The sequence below is a fragment of the Leuciscus leuciscus genome, assembly GCF_965113295.1.
Source record: "Leuciscus leuciscus genome assembly, chromosome: 22".
NCBI lineage: Eukaryota > Metazoa > Chordata > Actinopteri > Cypriniformes > Leuciscidae > Leuciscus > Leuciscus leuciscus.
In genome coordinates, this window is record NC_138746.1 from 36,882,492 (window position 1) to 36,900,260 (window position 17,769).

A 17,769-nucleotide genomic window follows, 5' to 3' on the forward strand; every position below is an offset into this window, starting at 1 on the left:
AGGGGGACCAGAGCTGAGCCGGCAGTTCAGGGGCCCAGGGCGAAGCCGGCAGTTCAGGGGGACCAGGGCGGAGCCGGCAGTTCAGGGGGACCAGGGCGGAGCCGGCAGTTCAGGGGCCCAGGGCGAAGCCGGCAGTTCAGGGGCCCAGGGTGGAGCCGGCAGTTCAGGGGGACCAGAGCGGAGCCGGCAGTTCAGGGGGACCAGGGCGGAGCCGGCAGTTCAGGGGACCAGGGCGGAGCCGGCAGTTCAGGGGCCCAGGCCGGAGCCGGCAGTTCAGGGGCCCAGGGCGGAGCCGGCAGTTCAGGGGGACCAGAGCGGAGCTGGCAGTTCAGGGGGACCAATTGCGGAGCCGGCAGTTCAGGGGACCAGGGCGGAGCCGGCAGTTCAGGGGCCCAGGGCGGAGCCGGCAGTTCAGGGGCCCAGGGCGAAGCCGGCAGTTCAGGGGCCCAGGGTGGAGCCGGCAGTTCAGGGGGACCAGAGCGGAGCTGGCAGTTCAGGGGGACCAATTGCGGAGCTGGCAGTTCAGGGGACCAGGGCGGAGCCGGCAGTTCAGGGGCCCAGGGCGGAGCAGGCAGTTCAGGGGCCCAGGGCGAAGCCGGCTGTTCAGGGGCCCAGGGTGGAGCCGGCAGTTCAGGGGCCCAGGGCGGAGCCGGCAGTTCAGGGGGACCAGAGCGGAGCTGGCAGTTCAGGGGGACCAATTGCGGAGCCGGCAGTTCAGGGGCCCAGGGTGGAGCCGGCAGTTCAGGGGGACCAGAGCGGAGCCGGCAGTTCAGGGGGACCAGGGCGGAGCCGGCAGTTCAGGGGCCCAGGGTGGAGCCGGCAGTTCAGGGGCCCAGGGCGAAGCCGGCAGTTCAGGGGCCCAGGGTGGAGCCGGCAGTTCAGGGGGACCAGAGCGGAGCTGGCAGTTCAGGGGGACCAATTGCGGAGCTGGCAGTTCAGGGGACCAGGGCGGAGCCGGCAGTTCAGGGGCCCAGGGCGGAGCCGGCAGTTCAGGGGCCCAGGGCGAAGCCGGCTGTTCAGGGGCCCAGGGTGGAGCCGGCAGTTCAGGGGCCCAGGGCGGAGCCGGCAGTTCAGGGGGACCAGAGCGGAGCTGGCAGTTCAGGGGGACCAATTGCGGAGCCGGCAGTTCAGGGGACCAGGGCGGAGCCGGCAGTTCAGGGGCCCAGGGCGGAGCCGGCAGTTCAGGGGGGACCAGGGCGGAGCCGGCAGTTCATGGACCCAGGGCGGAGCTGGCAGTTCAGGGGGACCAGTGCTGAGTGTCTCGGTGATGGCCTTTGTGGATGGGTAGCCCCCGTCAAAAAATTTGACTCTGGAGTGAGCTCGGGGACTGAAGGCGTCTCTGGACTCTCCTGGACTTATTAAAGACTTTGATTCAGATTTCTCTTTCGCTGTGCACTCACGTCATGTGACAACAACTACAAATGATAATTTCATTAAACAGCTTTAAAGCCTGGATCCGAAGCTTTCTTCTCTTTAAATATGTTTAATTGTAATGAATTTTAATTTAAGTAAAATATTAAATCAATAAGAGACTTAAAGACAAATATCAGTGTCTTGTATAAATTAGGTGTTAAATATTTACAAATATTATAGTTCTTAAAGGGATAGTTCACCCAAAAATGAAAATTGTCATCATTTACTCATCAAGTCATTGCAAACCTGCATTTCTTTCTATTGTGGAACATAAAAGAATATAAATCGAGAAATATCTATGTTTTTGTTTTGCTTTTTGTCCATACATTAGAAGTCAAGGTTAACCCCAATGGTTTGGTTACAACATTCTTTAAAATATAATCTTTTGTGTTTCACAGAAGTAAGTCATACAGGTTGGGGATATTTTGGGGATATCTAATTTAATTTTATCAATCAATAAATTCCTCTTGAAACAAACTTTGTTGTATTATTTTAATTTAATACTGTGAAGCTGCTTTGATGCAATCTGTATTGTGAAAAGCGCTATACAAATAAACTTGACTTGACTTGACTTGACAGGTTTGGAACGACATGAGGGAGAGAAAACGATGACATTTACCGTGTACAGGATTTTCCTCCAGCAGTTTCACTTTGTATTTATTTTATTCATAGATCATTTATTTATTTGATATTGTAAGAGATTTTTATTCAAATAAAAATATTGGGGAATATAAATCACTTTTATAGAGTTTTTATTTTATTTGATAGTTCCAACATGTTTGGATGACAATCAGAAGAGAGAAAAAAGACTCATATGTTTAAAAGTAGGCTACTTAAAAAGCTGAATTTATATACATTTAAATGTGAAGCCACGACCTGGACTGAGTAGAGCTGAGTATGAAACATCTGGATCCGGTTAGTTTGTCATAGGAAGCAGCTGTTATCTTTTGGGAGCTGCTTTCGACACTCCATTCCCTTCTTTCTCACACTGACTTACAATCTCTCGTACTCTCTCCTCATGCTTCATCTTTGCCTGACGATTTGTATAGTTGTATGTGTAGTTGAGGAATGCCTTACTGCACTGAAATGTGCTTTTCTCTACTCTTCATGAAGTTGGCCATTGTTTCTGTTTTCTGAGCAGAGATTTGACCTCTTTTCCCAAACATCCCGTAGTGACGCCCCGTCCTTCCCTCCCTCTGTTTTCTTCTCTTTTTTCTTTCTCTTCAGCTCTTGCACAACTTCCTTGTTTTCATTTTGGTGGTTCATTACAGACTCATGCAGGTAACTGACAAGCTCTCTCTTTCACTGTTTGATTAGTTGCTTGTTTTTGATATAACATACTCATGAACTTCCGTTACAGTTTGCTGAAATGTAAATTTCTTTGTGAATGAATGTCAAAAATAGGAGACTTGATAGAAATTGACTGGCAGACAGAAAAGAAAAGGCTTTAAGGTTGGTATACAGTCCACGAGGCAGTCCAGTGTAAAGTCTTGAAGTTTGAAGGTTTAAAGCATTAAAATACTTCAGTGCTTGTGCAGCATCAATGACAAGCTGTTATAGTTGCTTCATAATCGGTTGCTAGTGTGTTCAGGGAGGTTGTTAAAACATTGGCAGGCAGTCACTATGCAGACAAAACTGTGGTAAGTTAAAAGTGATGGGTTTTAACATTGCACTACTCCCTAAAGAAAGTAACTAATTGTGTTAGTTACTTTTTATTGAAAATAATATGTTTTGTTACTTTTGCATTGCTTTTTCTCATCTGGACAGGACTGGCTTGTATGTTGTTTAATAAAAAATTGTTTGGCAAATGTAAAGTCCCTTTCACACCAGAAGTGAACTGAATAAGGTGAAATGCAGATTCACTCTTGTACAGTAAAGGGCGCCACACAAACAAACCGTTCAGCGGTTCTGCCGTTCTGGACCGCAGAAGAACAGGACGAAGGAGAACTTCAACACTCTTACTTCAGCAATAAACACAAAAATGTGACGTTAAATAGTCATTTTTGCTAATTTGTATGGTTGAATTGGATCATCAAAGGTCAGCAGCAGAAACATTGGTTAATAAAGCGAGATTAAATACATGGGGCCCTATCTGGCACCCAGCACAATTGACTTTGTACAATGACGCATGTATCATTCCTATTTTGCACCGACGCAAAGCGGACTCTTCCCTCCACAGACACACGTCGGTAAATTAGGGAATGAACTTGCGCTCCCGGGGGCGGTTCAGGTAAAAGAGGAGGCGTGTTCCGGCGCAAACGTTCCCTGGTGATAAATTTGCAGTTTCAGAAAACAATTCCACTACTGCCCAGGAGAAACCTCGTCTAAAGTCAGTGGCGCGTTCAGATGCTATTTTAAGGGCGCATGCTTGGCCATAATGTAGCGTGTGCACAACACACACACACTTTGCTTCTCTCATCTACACACAGACGCAGCAGTTCCATTTTTAGAAAACCATACATTATTACAAGGAAAAATATTTACACACGAGGGAAATCATTGTGGTGTCCATGAAGATGTGAAAAATAGGCATAAATCTAGCTTTCACATTTACCCAAATTATTATACGGGTGTAATTTGTGTGTGTTTCTCCATCCCCAATGTCACTTCTCTGTGTTTTACGGCCCTGACGAGAACGTCGGTCTCCTCGGCTGTGAACCGCTCCTGGCGTGCGTCTGGCAAATCCGCCGTTATAATAGCAAGCCGCCATGGAACAAGCGCACCTGCTCTTAAAGGGAATGTGAGATGTCGCTCTGATTGGTTTATTTCACGTTACTCCCAAACCACACCTATGAGTAATGAAGCTACTTCAGACCAACCCATTTTAGATTTGCGTTGGAGAGTCATTTATCCTGCCGGTATAATAGCAACAGCGCGAAGATCCGCCCACAAAGTTACTTGCGTTTCAGATCGTTAAAATAGGGCCCTATTATCTTTATAGAGCAGAATTTGAATTTGTCTCATATTTAATGAAGTTTGACCATTTTAGATTCATTCTTTCATCATTGTTTACAGGCTAATAATGGCATGTGATCATTACCAATACCAATATACTCCAATAATTTCTATGAGATGTCTTGAAATAATGAAAGGCTTGAGTAAAGCTGTTGTTGTAACTGTGCTGCAGTGATGGTGGAGGGTCCAGTTGTAGAAAGGCTTGAGTAAAGCTGTTGTTGTAACTGTGCTGCAGTGATGGTGGAGGGTCCAGTTGTGGAAAGGCCTTGAGTAAAGCTGTTGTTGTAACTGTGCTGCAGTGATGGTGGAGGGTCCAGTTGTGGAAAGGCTTGAGTAAAGCTGTTGTTGTAACTGTGCTGCAGTGATGGTGGAGGGTCCAGTTGTAGAAAGGCCTTGAGTAAAGCTGTTGTTGTAACTGTGCTGCAATGATGGTGGAGGGTCCAGTTGTAGAAAGGCCTTGAGTAAAGCTGTTGTTGTAACTGTGCTGCAGTGATGGTGGAGGGTCCAGTTGTAGAAAGGCTTGAGTAAAGCTGTTGTTGTAACTGTGCTGCAGTGATGGTGGAAGGTCCAGTTGTGGAAAGGCTTGAGTAAAGCTGTTGTTGTAACTGTGCTGCAGTGATGGTGGAGGGTCCAGTTGTGGAAAGGCCTTGAGTAAAGCTGTTGTTGTAACTGGTCTGCAGTGATGGTGGAGGGTCCAGTTGTGGAAAGGCCTTGAGTAAAGCTGTTGTTGTAACTGTGCTGCAGTGATGGTGGAGGGTCCAGTTGTCCAGTTGTGGAAAGGCCTTGAGTAAAGCTGTTGTTGTAACTGTGCTGCAGTGATGGTGGAAGGTCCAGTTGTGGAAAGGCTTGAGTAAAGCTGTTGTTGTAACTGTGCTGCAGTGATGGTGGAGGGTCCAGTTGTGGAAAGGCCTTGAGTAAAGCTGTTGTTGTAACTGGTCTGCAGTGATGGTGGAGGGTCCAGTTGTGGAAAGGCCTTGAGTAAAGCTGTTGTTCTAACTGTTCTGCAGTGATGGTGGAGGGTCCAGTTGTGGAAAGGCCTTGAGTAAAGCTGTTGTTGTAACTGGTCTGCAGTGATGGTGGAGGGTCCAGTTGTGGAAAGGCCTTGAGTAAAGCTGTTGTTGTAACTGGTCTGCAGTGATGGTGGAGGGTCCAGTTGTAGAAAGGCCTTGAGTAAAGCTGTTGTTGTAACTGGTCTGCAGTGATGGTGGAGGGTCCAGTTGTGGAAAGACCTTGAGTAAAGCTGTTGTTGTAACTGTGCTGCAGTGATGGTGGAGGGTCCAGTTGTGGAAAGGCCTTGAGTAAAGCTGTTGTTGTAACTGTACTGCAGTGATGGTGGAGGGTCCAGTTGTAGAAAGGCCTTGAGTGAAGCTGTTGTTGTAACTGTGCTGCAGTGATGGTGGAGGGTCCAGTTCTGGAAAGGCCTTGAGTAAAGCTGTTGTTGTAACTGTGCTGCAGTGATGGTGGAGGGTCCAGTTCTGGAAAGGCCTTGAGTAAAGCTGTTGTTGTAACTGTGCTGCAGTGATGGTGGAGGGTCCAGTTGTAGAAAGGCCTTGAGTAAAGCTGTTGTTGTAACTGTGCTGCAGTGATGGTGGAGGGTCCAGGTGTGGAAAGGCCTTGAGTAAAGCTGTTGTTGTAACTGTGCTGCAGTGATGGTGGAGGGTCCAGTTGTGGAAAGGCCTTGAGTAAAGCTGTTGTTGTAACTGTGCTGCAGTGATGGTGGAGGGTCCAGTTGTAGAAAGGCCTTGAGTAAAGCTGTTGTTGTAACTGTGCTGCAGTGATGGTGGAGGGTCCAGTTGTGGAAAGGCCTTGAGTAAAGCTGTTGTTGTAACTGTGCTGCAGTGATGGTGGAGGGTCCAGTTCTGGAAAGGCCTTGAGTAAAGCTGTTGTTGTAACTGTGCTGCAGTGATGGTGGAAGGTCCAGTTGTGGAAAGGCCTTGAGTAAAGCTATTGTTGTAACTGTGCTGCAGTGATGGTGGAGGGTCCAGTTGTGGAAAGGCCTTGAGTAAAGCTGTTGTTGTAACTGTGCTGCAGTGATGGTGGAGGGTCCAGTTGTAGAAAGGCCTTGAGTAAAGCTGTTGTTGTAACTGTGCTGCAGTGATGGTGGAGGGTCCAGTTGTGGAAAGGCCTTGAGTAAAGCTGTTGTTGTAACTGTGCTGCAGTGATGGTGGAGGGTCCAGTTGTGGAAAGGCCTTGAGTAAAGCTGTTGTTGTAACTGTGCTGCAGTGATGGTGGAGGGTCCAGTTCTGGAAAGGCCTTGAGTAAAGCTGTTGTTGTAACTGTGCTGCAGTGATGGTGGAGGGTCCAGTTGTAGAAAGGCCTTGAGTAAAGCTATTGTTGTAACTGTGCTGCAGTGATGGTGGAAGGTCCAGTTGTGGAAAGGCCTTGAGTAAAGCTGTTGTTGTAACTGTGCTGCAGTGATGGTGGAAGGTCCAGTTGTGGAAAGGCCTTGAGTAAAGCTATTGTTGTAACTGTGCTGCAGTGATGGTGGAGGGTCCAGTTGTGGAAAGGCCTTGAGTAAAGCTGTTGTTGTAACTGTGCTGCAGTGATGGTGGAGGGTCCAGTTGTGGAAAGGCCTTGAGTAAAGCTATTGTTGTAACTGTGCTGCAGTGATGGTGGAAGGTCCAGTTGTAGAAAGGCCTTGAGTAAAGCTATTGTTGTAACTGTGCTGCAGTGATGGTGGAAGGTCCAGTTGTGGAAAGGCCTTGAGTAAAGCTATTGTTGTAACTGTGCTGCAGTGATGGTGGAGGGTCCAGTTGTAGAAAGGCCTTGAGTAAAGCTATTGTTGTAACTGTGCTGCAGTGATGGTGGAAGGTCCAGTTGTAGAAAGGCCTTGAGTAAAGCTGTTGTTGTAACTGTGCTGCAGTGATGGTGGAAGGTCCAGTTGTAGAAAGGCCTTGAGTAAAGCTATTGTTGTAACTGTGCTGCAGTGATGGTGGAAGGTCCAGTTGTGGAAAGGCCTTGAGTAAAGCTATTGTTGTAACTGTGCTGCAGTGATGGTGGAGGGTCCAGTTGTAGAAAGGCCTTGAGTAAAGCTATTGTTGTAACTGTGCTGCAGTGATGGTGGAAGGTCCAGTTGTAGAAAGGCCTTGAGTAAAGCTGTTGTTGTAACTGTGCTGCAGTGATGGTGGAAGGTCCAGTTGTGGAAAGGCCTTGAGTAAAGCTATTGTTGTAACTGTGCTGCAGTGATGGTGGAGGGTCCAGTTGTGGAAAGGCCTTGAGTAAAGCTGTTGTTGTAACTGTGCTGCAGTGATGGTGGAGGGTCCAGTTGTAGAAAGGCCTTGAGTAAAGCTGTTGTTGTAACTGTGCTGCAGTGATGGTGGAGGGTCCAGTTGTGGAAAGGCCTTGAGTAAAGCTGTTGTTGTAACTGTGCTGCAGTGATGGTGGAGGGTCCAGTTCTGGAAAGGCCTTGAGTAAAGCTGTTGTTGTAACTGTGCTGCAGTGATGGTGGAGGGTCCAGTTCTGGAAAGGCCTTGAGTAAAGCTGTTGTTGTAACTGTGCTGCAGTGATGGTGGAGGGTCCAGTTGTAGAAAGGCCTTGAGTAAAGCTATTGTTGTAACTGTGCTGCAGTGATGGTGGAAGGTCCAGTTGTGGAAAGGCCTTGAGTAAAGCTGTTGTTGTAACTGTGCTGCAGTGATGGTGGAAGGTCCAGTTGTGGAAAGGCCTTGAGTAAAGCTATTGTTGTAACTGTGCTGCAGTGATGGTGGAGGGTCCAGTTGTGGAAAGGCCTTGAGTAAAGCTGTTGTTGTAACTGTGCTGCAGTGATGGTGGAGGGTCCAGTTGTGGAAAGGCCTTGAGTAAAGCTATTGTTGTAACTGTGCTGCAGTGATGGTGGAAGGTCCAGTTGTAGAAAGGCCGTGAGTAAAGCTATTGTTGTAACTGTGCTGCAGTGATGGTGGAAGGTCCAGTTGTGGAAAGGCCTTGAGTAAAGCTATTGTTGTAACTGTGCTGCAGTGATGGTGGAGGGTCCAGTTGTAGAAAGGCCTTGAGTAAAGCTATTGTTGTAACTGTGCTGCAGTGATGGTGGAAGGTCCAGTTGTAGAAAGGCCTTGAGTAAAGCTGTTGTTGTAACTGTGCTGCAGTGATGGTGGAAGGTCCAGTTGTAGAAAGGCCTTGAGTAAAGCTATTGTTGTAACTGTGCTGCAGTGATGGTGGAAGGTCCAGTTGTGGAAAGGCCTTGAGTAAAGCTATTGTTGTAACTGTGCTGCAGTGATGGTGGAGGGTCCAGTTGTAGAAAGGCCTTGAGTAAAGCTATTGTTGTAACTGTGCTGCAGTGATGGTGGAAGGTCCAGTTGTAGAAAGGCCTTGAGTAAAGCTGTTGTTGTAACTGTGCTGCAGTGATGGTGGAAGGTCCAGTTGTGGAAAGGCCTTGAGTAAAGCTATTGTTGTAACTGTGCTGCAGTGATGGTGGAGGGTCCAGTTGTGGAAAGGCCTTGAGTAAAGCTGTTGTTGTAACTGTGCTGCAGTGATGGTGGAGGGTCCAGTTGTAGAAAGGCCTTGAGTAAAGCTGTTGTTGTAACTGTGCTGCAGTGATGGTGGAGGGTCCAGTTGTGGAAAGGCCTTGAGTAAAGCTGTTGTTGTAACTGTGCTGCAGTGATGGTGGAGGGTCCAGTTCTGGAAAGGCCTTGAGTAAAGCTGTTGTTGTAACTGTGCTGCAGTGATGGTGGAGGGTCCAGTTGTGGAAAGGCCTTGAGTAAAGCTGTTGTTGTAACTGTACTGCAGTGATGGTGGAGGGTCCAGCAGCCGCAGGAGCGCCGGAGCCGATCAGCGTGGTGACGGGCGGCAGTAAACCTGTGCACCGCTTCCTCAAAGGACAACCCAAGTGTATCGGAGTGAGACACACAACACCATCCTTTCAGATGAAGAAAACTATTCAAGCTCAGATCAATCAGGAATCATCCAAATAAATAAACCTAATTCAAAGGGGAAACCAGATTATTTTGTTTCCTTGTTTTAAGCAAATACTCTCTAAATTTCACACTTTCACTTTATTTTGATGGTCCCTTTAACACATTCTGTTGACTATAAGTAAAGTTGCACCTACTGTCATTAGAGTGTTAGTTGACTGGGGGTTAGTAGAATAAGTTGACATGTAGTTGCAAAGTTACTTATAGTCAGTACAATATCTGTAGGAGGAACATCCCAATAAAGAGTTAGCAGATATTAAAGGATTAGTTCACTTCAGAATTAAAATTTCCTGATGATTTACTCTCGTCATCCAAGATGTCCATGTCTTTCTTATGTCAGTCGAAAACAAATTAAGGATTTTTTTTTTTTTTTTTTTTTTTTTTATGAATACATTTCTAAGGAAAACATTCCAGGATGTTTATCCATATAGTGTCTTCAATGGGGTCCAACGGGTTGAAGGTCCAAATGTGAGTTTCAGTGCAGCTTCAAAGTCTCGACACGATCCAGCCGAGGAATAAGAGTCTTATCTAGACAAACCAGCCGACATTTTAGAACAAAATAAACATTTATATACTTTTAACCACAAATGCTGGTCTTGCTCTCGCTGTGATGCGACACACATTACGTAATCAGGTTGAAAGGTCAAGCGTGACGTAAGAAGAAGTACAGACCTAGTGTTACAAAGTGAATGTGCAAAGACTCAGTCAAACGGCATTTACAAAAAATAAATAAAATAAAAGTTCGAACGATTTTGCACGTTTTTTGCCCTACCTTACATTTTCCATCAACCCGTTGGACCCCATTGAAGTCACTATATGGAGGAAAATCCTGGAATGTTTTCCTCAAAAACCTTAATTTCTTTTCGTCTTAAGAAAGAAAGACATGAACATCTTTGATAACGTGGGGAGAGTAAATTATCAGGAAATATTAATTCTGAAGTGAACTACTCCTTTAAGCAGGCACTACTAATACTCTATGAGAGTTAGTTCACATGAAGATGCACAAGAAGTTACTGATAATCAACAGAATGTTCAAAAGGGACCATCAAAATAAAGTGTTACTAATTTCACTGATTCACTAATATATTTTTTTTAAATGTAAGTACATAGTAGTCAAAGACACCTAATATAAAGTGTAATCAAACATTTTAATTGAACTCACAGTGCTGTTATAATAGCAGCAGGATGTGTGAGTCTTCACAATGGAAACCTGATTATTGGCACTAATAAGAATATCTTCTTCCACAATATATCTCTGTTTAAAATGAATATTATCTGATTGCATTACACAAATGTGCAAAAGTAACATAGATTCATTACATTTATTAAATGCAAAACAACACATGAAATAGCAAACATGGAACAAGGTAGCATTGCTGCATCCACTGCTCCCTCCTATTACTGATGAAGATGAGCAATATTACTGATGAAGATGAGCAATATTACTGATGAAGATGAGCAATATTACTGAGAAGCAGTCTTCTGAGAGACGTTTCACATGTGATTGTCCGTTTCCATGTGTCCGGTGTAAGATTGTGCTGGTGATGATGGCCGTATCCATGATCATGTTTGGAATCACCATGCATGTGCAGTCAGATGCGGAGACCTCGGCAGACATGTACACCCCCTTCTGGCTCGGGATCCTGGTATGTTCTCTTCTGACTATATTAGCATGCTTTGCCTTGAAAGATTTTTCATTACTTCTACGAAAACTTCTAAGGCCACAACCAAGTACTCTAATGAAATACACCTCTACAAAACTAGCCTTATGTTTTGAAACAAAATCATTGGATTGGATCCCCACATTTGAAAACCACTGGTCTACAGATTAAATATGAGATTATTCCACTCATAAAAGTAAAAAATGTTCTAATCGTAATACTTTTACAACTGACCAAATGCAAATCTGCTACAACTTGCAATGAACCACTTTTTATTTGATTTTTTTGTCCTTTAAATTTAGTTGGCAAGTCTCATGCCCTTTTGATTCATTTTAGTCCATTTTAAATGGTATATCATTTCACTTTAGTAAAAAAACATTTCACTCACAACAATGTGCAAATGCAAAAAGATGTCAGTCATTTAACACAAACGTTAACCAATTAAAAAAAAATTCTAAACATTAATTAAAATGAGTATGCATCGTACATCAAACATCTAAACAATTCATCAAATTCAAATACAAAATGTGTAAACCTGAATATAAAAGTGTTATCTACATTTTATATGTTACTGTTTTGAATTCATGCTTCATGCACTTTAAGTAATTCGTTCAAATGAAGAGATGAACTGAGTGAATCTGTGTGTACTGTAATGAGTATTTAGCAATAGTTGAATACTAAATGTCTTACCTTTTTTTTTTTGCAGTTCTTTATCTGTGGCGTTTTGTATATACTGAGTGAACGCAACCCCTCCAAAAAGATCGTAAGTGTCTGTTTAACCTTTGTGTTTCACTGTTTGTACTCATGAATAATTTTGAGAATGCTTGTCTCCAAACTACACAGTTTTCTCTATTTAAAGTGTAATATTAATATTCTTAAATGTGTTTGATATTTTGTTTTACACGTTGATGTTTTCTGAAGATCACAGCCAGCCTTGCTCTGAGTATCATCTCAACCATTGGAGTGTTCTGTGCTTGTGTGGAGTTCATCAGAGCCATCGCTGGGCTTGATAACATATACTGGTATCATTTGTCTGAAAATCAAACAGCGGAGGAGAGACGACATATCGAACAACATTATGTGAGGGTCTTTATGGATTTAATACTGCTCTGTCATTTATGAATAACTACACAGGAACAAATGACTAACACCACATTAACATTCTAGTAACTGCTATTAACTAACAAGAACTTAATGGCACTCAGTTAAAAAAAAAATATATATATATTTCATACCTCCCAGAGGATTACTAAGAAGTACAGGTTCATAATTAATGAGAGTAATGCACAATGTATAATTAATTCTAAAGTAAAGTCATGGTAACCTAAGAGTAATTAGTCAAGTATAAACAAATCCTTCAGAAGGAATTACTAATTATTTGGAACACTATTCTAAAGTGAAGATCATGGTTACCCACTAGTAATGACTCAAGTATTACTATCCAAAACTTCACAAAATCCACTTGACTTTTTTTCTAGTGGGATGAAAGTCGGGTGTTTGCTCCTCACAGTTCAGGCCAGAGTCTGCTGAAGCAGGACGGCAGCTTTGATTGTGGGTTGCAGATGGGCAGAGTAGAGGAAGATATCTATTATTTACAATTAAGTCCGCCGTCTCTGTTTACCACCTTGCGGCTCCTGGCAAGGCATATGTGGAGGCAAGACAGGCCTGTGTGTCCCTGCACACCATGAAACCCACTAGGGCTGTCACTTTTGTGAAAAAATCCTATTCGATTTTTGAGACATAAGTGTTCATTGAATCGATTGTAAAATCGATTTTCCATGTCTAAAGACGTTTCCATTTTAAACGCCAGATATAGGCAAATCCACGGACAACTAACAGGCATTAGGATGAACGTAAAGAGGGCGCTTGAGACGCGCACAAGTCAGCAAATATTCCTGATGATTTATAGGCGTGAAGTTTCGTGCACAATGACAAACAGGAGTGCAACATTCTCGAAAGACAATAAGCAGAGTGGACTGCCATAACATCACTGACAAACATCACTGCAGGATTCAACATGGCTGTGTTTACCATTAGACATGTCAAACAAATTACGCCTGCGTAGGCGACTGTAGACCGTAGCCCGAATCTGTGTCTGTATGCCTGAGACTGTCTGAATACCGGCAGAATTCACAGTTTTGTAGTAAAGAGACACAGAAGTATAATCTGCTGTTATGTGTGTGTGTGTCAGAGTCTGCAGTCGCTGTGTGACGCGTGTTCGCTGCGGGCGTATCGTGACGAGCTGACGAGGCCGTTAAAATTGATTCCCTTTTTTCATTTTAGAAACTTGTGTTGGTTGGTCCGATCGATTGTGCAATCGGTTTTCGAACGTAAAGTGACAGCCCTAAAACCCACCCAGTCTCTGCTCAGCAGTGCTGCCGGAGGGTGGTGTTCTGTCGAGACAAACAGGCATGCCGGCGCGTTTTCAGTATACGTTCAGATTAGGTTATAGGATCGGCATGTGTCTGAGGACTCCTTCACCTGGCCCCCAAGGTGAGTGGCGTTGGGCAGTGGCTGTGAGCGGAGGATTACCATCTCTCTTTCTCTGATCTGATATCCTGAAATTATCTTTTTCCCAGGCTGAGCTATATTCTCCCCTATGTTAGGATTTAAAGTAGAATTGCAGGTATTGTATAGATTCCCTCTACTTAGTTTCCCTCCCTACTGTCCAACTACTGTCCACCAACACCACTTTAATTTACAGCCCGCAATGTCATACTTACCCTGTAACTACATGGAATACTTAGTCTAAATAATTTGCCTAAATAATTTGTTATTTTCCTGGTTGTTACCCCTTTATTCCCAAAACTTTACATATTATTCCCCTACACATAAGTACTTATACACTGTAATTACCGAAAGTTACACTGTAATTTCATTTTAATTACGCAGTATTTTCCTGGTTGTTACACCTTTATTCCATAGGATTTTACATATTATTCCCCTATACTTACACGTAAGTACTTTATAGGTACACTGTAATTACCGAAAGTTACACTGTAATTTCATTTTAATTACGCAGTACTTTCCGGGCTGTAATCTAAAGCGTTACCAAAAGTTACTATATGAACAGAAACTCTCGTTTCTTTTTCACAGATGGCCGTCGAAAAGATAGAGCGAGTGTTCTTCTGTCACAGCTTGATAGGAGGGAGTCTGCTTATAACCATGACGTTCTTCGCTCGGTCAGCGTTGCGATCCAGCAGGACTCAGGTAATCTCACTCACACAGCCTTGGTTCCTTCTGTCAAAGTCAAGTCATCTTCATTTATATAGCGCTTTTAACAATGTAGATTGTTCCAAAGCAGCTTCATTGATAATAGGAAATTAAAGTAAAGTGTTTTGGCTTTATAGCAGCTCTAGAATAAAGTTATTGTCCAGCTAAAGTTAGTTTGATTGATTCACTTCCGTCGCAACGATCATTAGTTATTATCTTAGGGTCCGCCAACACAACACCGTTCTAACAGAAAACTCTGAAATTCTTTCTGCGCAAACTTCAAAAACGCGAACCAGTGAGAACGCTGATGGCGTGCACATGCGTATTACAAGTTCTATACAGAGGAGAACTGTAGAGTGTAAATCAACATCCCTCTCCTTTACATTAATGCAATGTGTACTTTATAATATAGTACACAACTCTGGAATATTTGAATCACAGCATTCATCAATAATTCAACAATAGTTCAGCTGGGAAACCTTTGTTTCCTACATAGCTGTGCTTGTGTTCTGTCTCTACAAGTAAACTAAAAGTAATAAAATCATTTAAACTCGAATCAATATTTCATATTCATAATCTTTTTTTTTTTTTTTTTTTTGCTAAGCAGTCATGTAAACAGTAAGATAATGGGCCCTATTTTAACGATCTGAAACGCAAGTATCAAGCGCGAAACGCAAGTAACTTTGTGGGCGGATCTCGGCGCTGTTGCTATTATACCGGCGGGATAAATGACTCTCCGACGCAAATCTAAAATGTGTTGGTCTGAAGTAGCTTCATTACTCATAGGTGTGGTTTGGGCGTAACGTGAAATAAACCAATCAGAGCGACATCTCACATTCCCTTTAAGAGCAGGCGTGCTTGTTCCATGGCGGCTTGCTATTATAACGGCGGATTTGCCAGACGCACGCCAGGAGCGGTTCACAGCCGAGGAGACCGACGTTCTCATCAGGGCCGTAAAACACAGAGAAGTGACATTGGGGATGGAGAAACACACACAAATTAACTTCGGTTAAACAGGCGTATGAAAATTTGGGTAAATGTGTAAGCTAGATTTATGCCTATTTTTTCACATCTTCATGGACACAACAGTGATTTCCCTCATGTGGTAATATTTTTCCTTGTAATAAAGTAGCCTATGATTTGCAAAAATGAAAACTGCTGCTTCTGTGTAGATGAGAGAATCAAAGAGCATGCGCCCTTAAAATAGCATCTGAACGCACCACTGAATAACGCGCCACTGACTTTAGACTCGGTTTCTCCTGGTCAGTGGCGGAATTGTTTTCTGAAACTGCATAATAGCACCAGGGAACGTTTGCGCCGGAACACGCCTCCTCTTTTCGCTGAACCGCCCACGGGAGCACAAGTTCATTCTCTAGTTTACCTAATTTACCGGCGTGCGTCTGTGGAGGGAAAAGTCTGCTGTGCGCGGGTGCAAAAGAGGAATGATACATGCGTCGCTGTACAAAGTCAATTGCGCTGGGTGCAAGATAGGGCCCTCTGTGTATCGTAATCACACTATCAGGATTCATTTTGCCATAATGACCGGCTGGCTGTACTTTTTCCTGACACTATTCATCATTTCATAATGTTTATGGATGATTTCCTGGTCTCTGCAGGCCGTTGTGGTCATGAGGAATCTGCCGTCAGCGGAGTGAACAAACACAGATCATCTGAACATCAGCTCATGTCCGTGAAGAAGGAGCTGGCGTATTTCACTCATAATCAACTGTGATCTTCAGAATTGCGTAGAGTATTTGGTAACGGGCATTAGCATGTAGTGTTTCTCTTTAGTGTTACTAATACCATTGTTTTGTACTGAGACTTACAATATAAAACAGCCATCAGTGTTCTTGCTTTCCAGTACAAATATCTAAACATTTTTAAATCAAGATACATTTATTCAAGAAACAAAATGTTTTCCCTTTGAATTAAATTAATTTTCTGAACACATTGGCAGATATTTGTTCTTCTAGATCTAGTTAAACTAAATTTTTATACATTTTTCATAAAAAAAGAATTAAAGGGATGGTTCGGAGTAAAATCAACCTAGGGTTCTTTGCACTATGAGCTCGAGCCACATCCCTTTAATATCTTAAGTAATTTTGCTTATCTTGATTTAAAATAATGTAAACCTATTTTATTTTTTTGCAGTGTAAAAAAAAGCAAAGCAATTTGCTATTTTTCACTTCACATTAACTCAAGAACACACACTGAATCTTGGCTATTTACTGTGAAGACATTTATCACTCGTTGAACTTATTATACTTATTATGCAACTTATTAAGGTCAACTTCTCATATACGGTCTCATATACATCTTTATATTGGCAGATATACATGACTCAAATCATAAACATTTCCTAAAGGTCTGACACACATTGCAAATACATATTCCAAATGAAAACACCAATCTTACAGTGATCATGTATATGTAAACGTGACATCAGTCTCTGTGATCTGATCACAAGTGCTAAATACAGATAAAACAGTTTTGTGATCCAGTCCATATTAATTAAATTTAATTATAGCGCTTTTCACAATACATATAGTTTCAAAGCAGCTTTACAGAAAATGCTTGTTTCAATGTTATAATCAAGTGTTGTGTTCAGTCAGAGATGAGCGAGTCAATATAGCAGTGATGTACGGATATGATATAATACATGTTATGTGGTTTGTTAATGTCATGTATTGAGTTAAACAGACACAGCGAATATGTTGCGATTACAACTTGTGCTTGTAATGATTACAAGATATAAAAGATATGTGAATCTGCAGGTCCTGCTTTCCCATTATCATCATATATATCTTCACACATGTGATCTGATCAAAGCACTATATTCTGTCCCAGAAACAATATACTTGTCTTTCACAGCAGGAATGCTCCTTGTCCACATATGTATTTAAGGTGATTTTTATTTTCACATTTGTCATTTTGTATTAAGTTTGTGTACTTGATTAAATAATCAGGCATGGCAATATATTCTCTACTTCTGGATTCAACTGACACAAACACTACAATATCACAATGTGGAAAACGTAGTTCCCACAAAGACTGTTTCCTCAGCAATGATCCCAGATGTTGGAAACGCCTCCTGAAATCAAAATGTACGTTTTTTAGCTTTTAGTATGAATCTGTTAGCCTTAAAGGGTAACTCTCGCCTTTCATTTAAAAGCATAATTTGGATGGAAACGCCACTTTTAAGTTTGACCGTATTTTCGTTGTAGGTTAAATGCCTTGTGAATGGGAGTGAATGGGAGTGAATGGGAGTGAATGGGGCACTTTTATGACAGCATCAAAAAGCGCTATTTTTGCTCCCATTCACTCCAATTCACTCCCATTCACAAGGCATTTAACCTACAACGAAAATACGGTCAAACTTAAAAGTGGCGTTTCCATCCAAATTATGCTTTTACACGAAAGTTTGCCTCGAGTAGATTCACAAAAAGAGCCTAGGTTGCATTTTGGCGAGAGTTACCCTTTAAGGTTATGAATAAACTGGTGTGCTCCAAAACAATGACAAAATTTGCATTAATGAGATACAAGCATTGAAAACTTACAGTCTCTCACTTCCACTAAAATGGATCAGGAATTTTTATGACATCACCGCAACTTCAGCTTCTCGT

At 42.9% G+C, this 17,769-nt stretch overlaps 1 protein-coding gene across 1 annotated transcript; it reads left to right on the forward strand.

Moving 5' to 3' along the window:
• The first annotated feature begins 2,422 nt into the window (after window positions 1-2,422).
• LOC309486470 (membrane-spanning 4-domains subfamily A member 15) lies at window positions 2,423-17,121 on the forward strand. The gene is made up of 7 exons (XM_082153794.1): window positions 2,423-2,694; window positions 9,088-9,197; window positions 10,805-10,918; window positions 11,640-11,696; window positions 11,855-12,013; window positions 14,030-14,143; window positions 15,763-17,121. The coding sequence occupies exons 2-7, from the start codon at window positions 9,090-9,092 to the stop codon at window positions 15,799-15,801; spliced, it is 591 nt and encodes a 196-aa protein (XP_082009920.1). The 5' UTR covers window positions 2,423-2,694; window positions 9,088-9,089; the 3' UTR covers window positions 15,802-17,121.
• Window positions 17,122-17,769: the final 648 nt, after the last annotated feature.

Coding starts and splice junctions, on each gene's coding strand:
- LOC309486470 (XM_082153794.1), top strand. CDS start 9,090: ATGGTGGAGGGTCCAGCAGCCGCAGGAGCGCCGGAGCCGATCAGCGTG. Junction 10,919..11,639: donor CCTTCTGGCTCGGGATCCTG/GTATGTTCTCTT, acceptor TTTTTTTTGCAG/TTCTTTATCTGTGGCGTTTT. Junction 14,144..15,762: donor TGCGATCCAGCAGGACTCAG/GTAATCTCACTC, acceptor TGGTCTCTGCAG/GCCGTTGTGGTCATGAGGAA.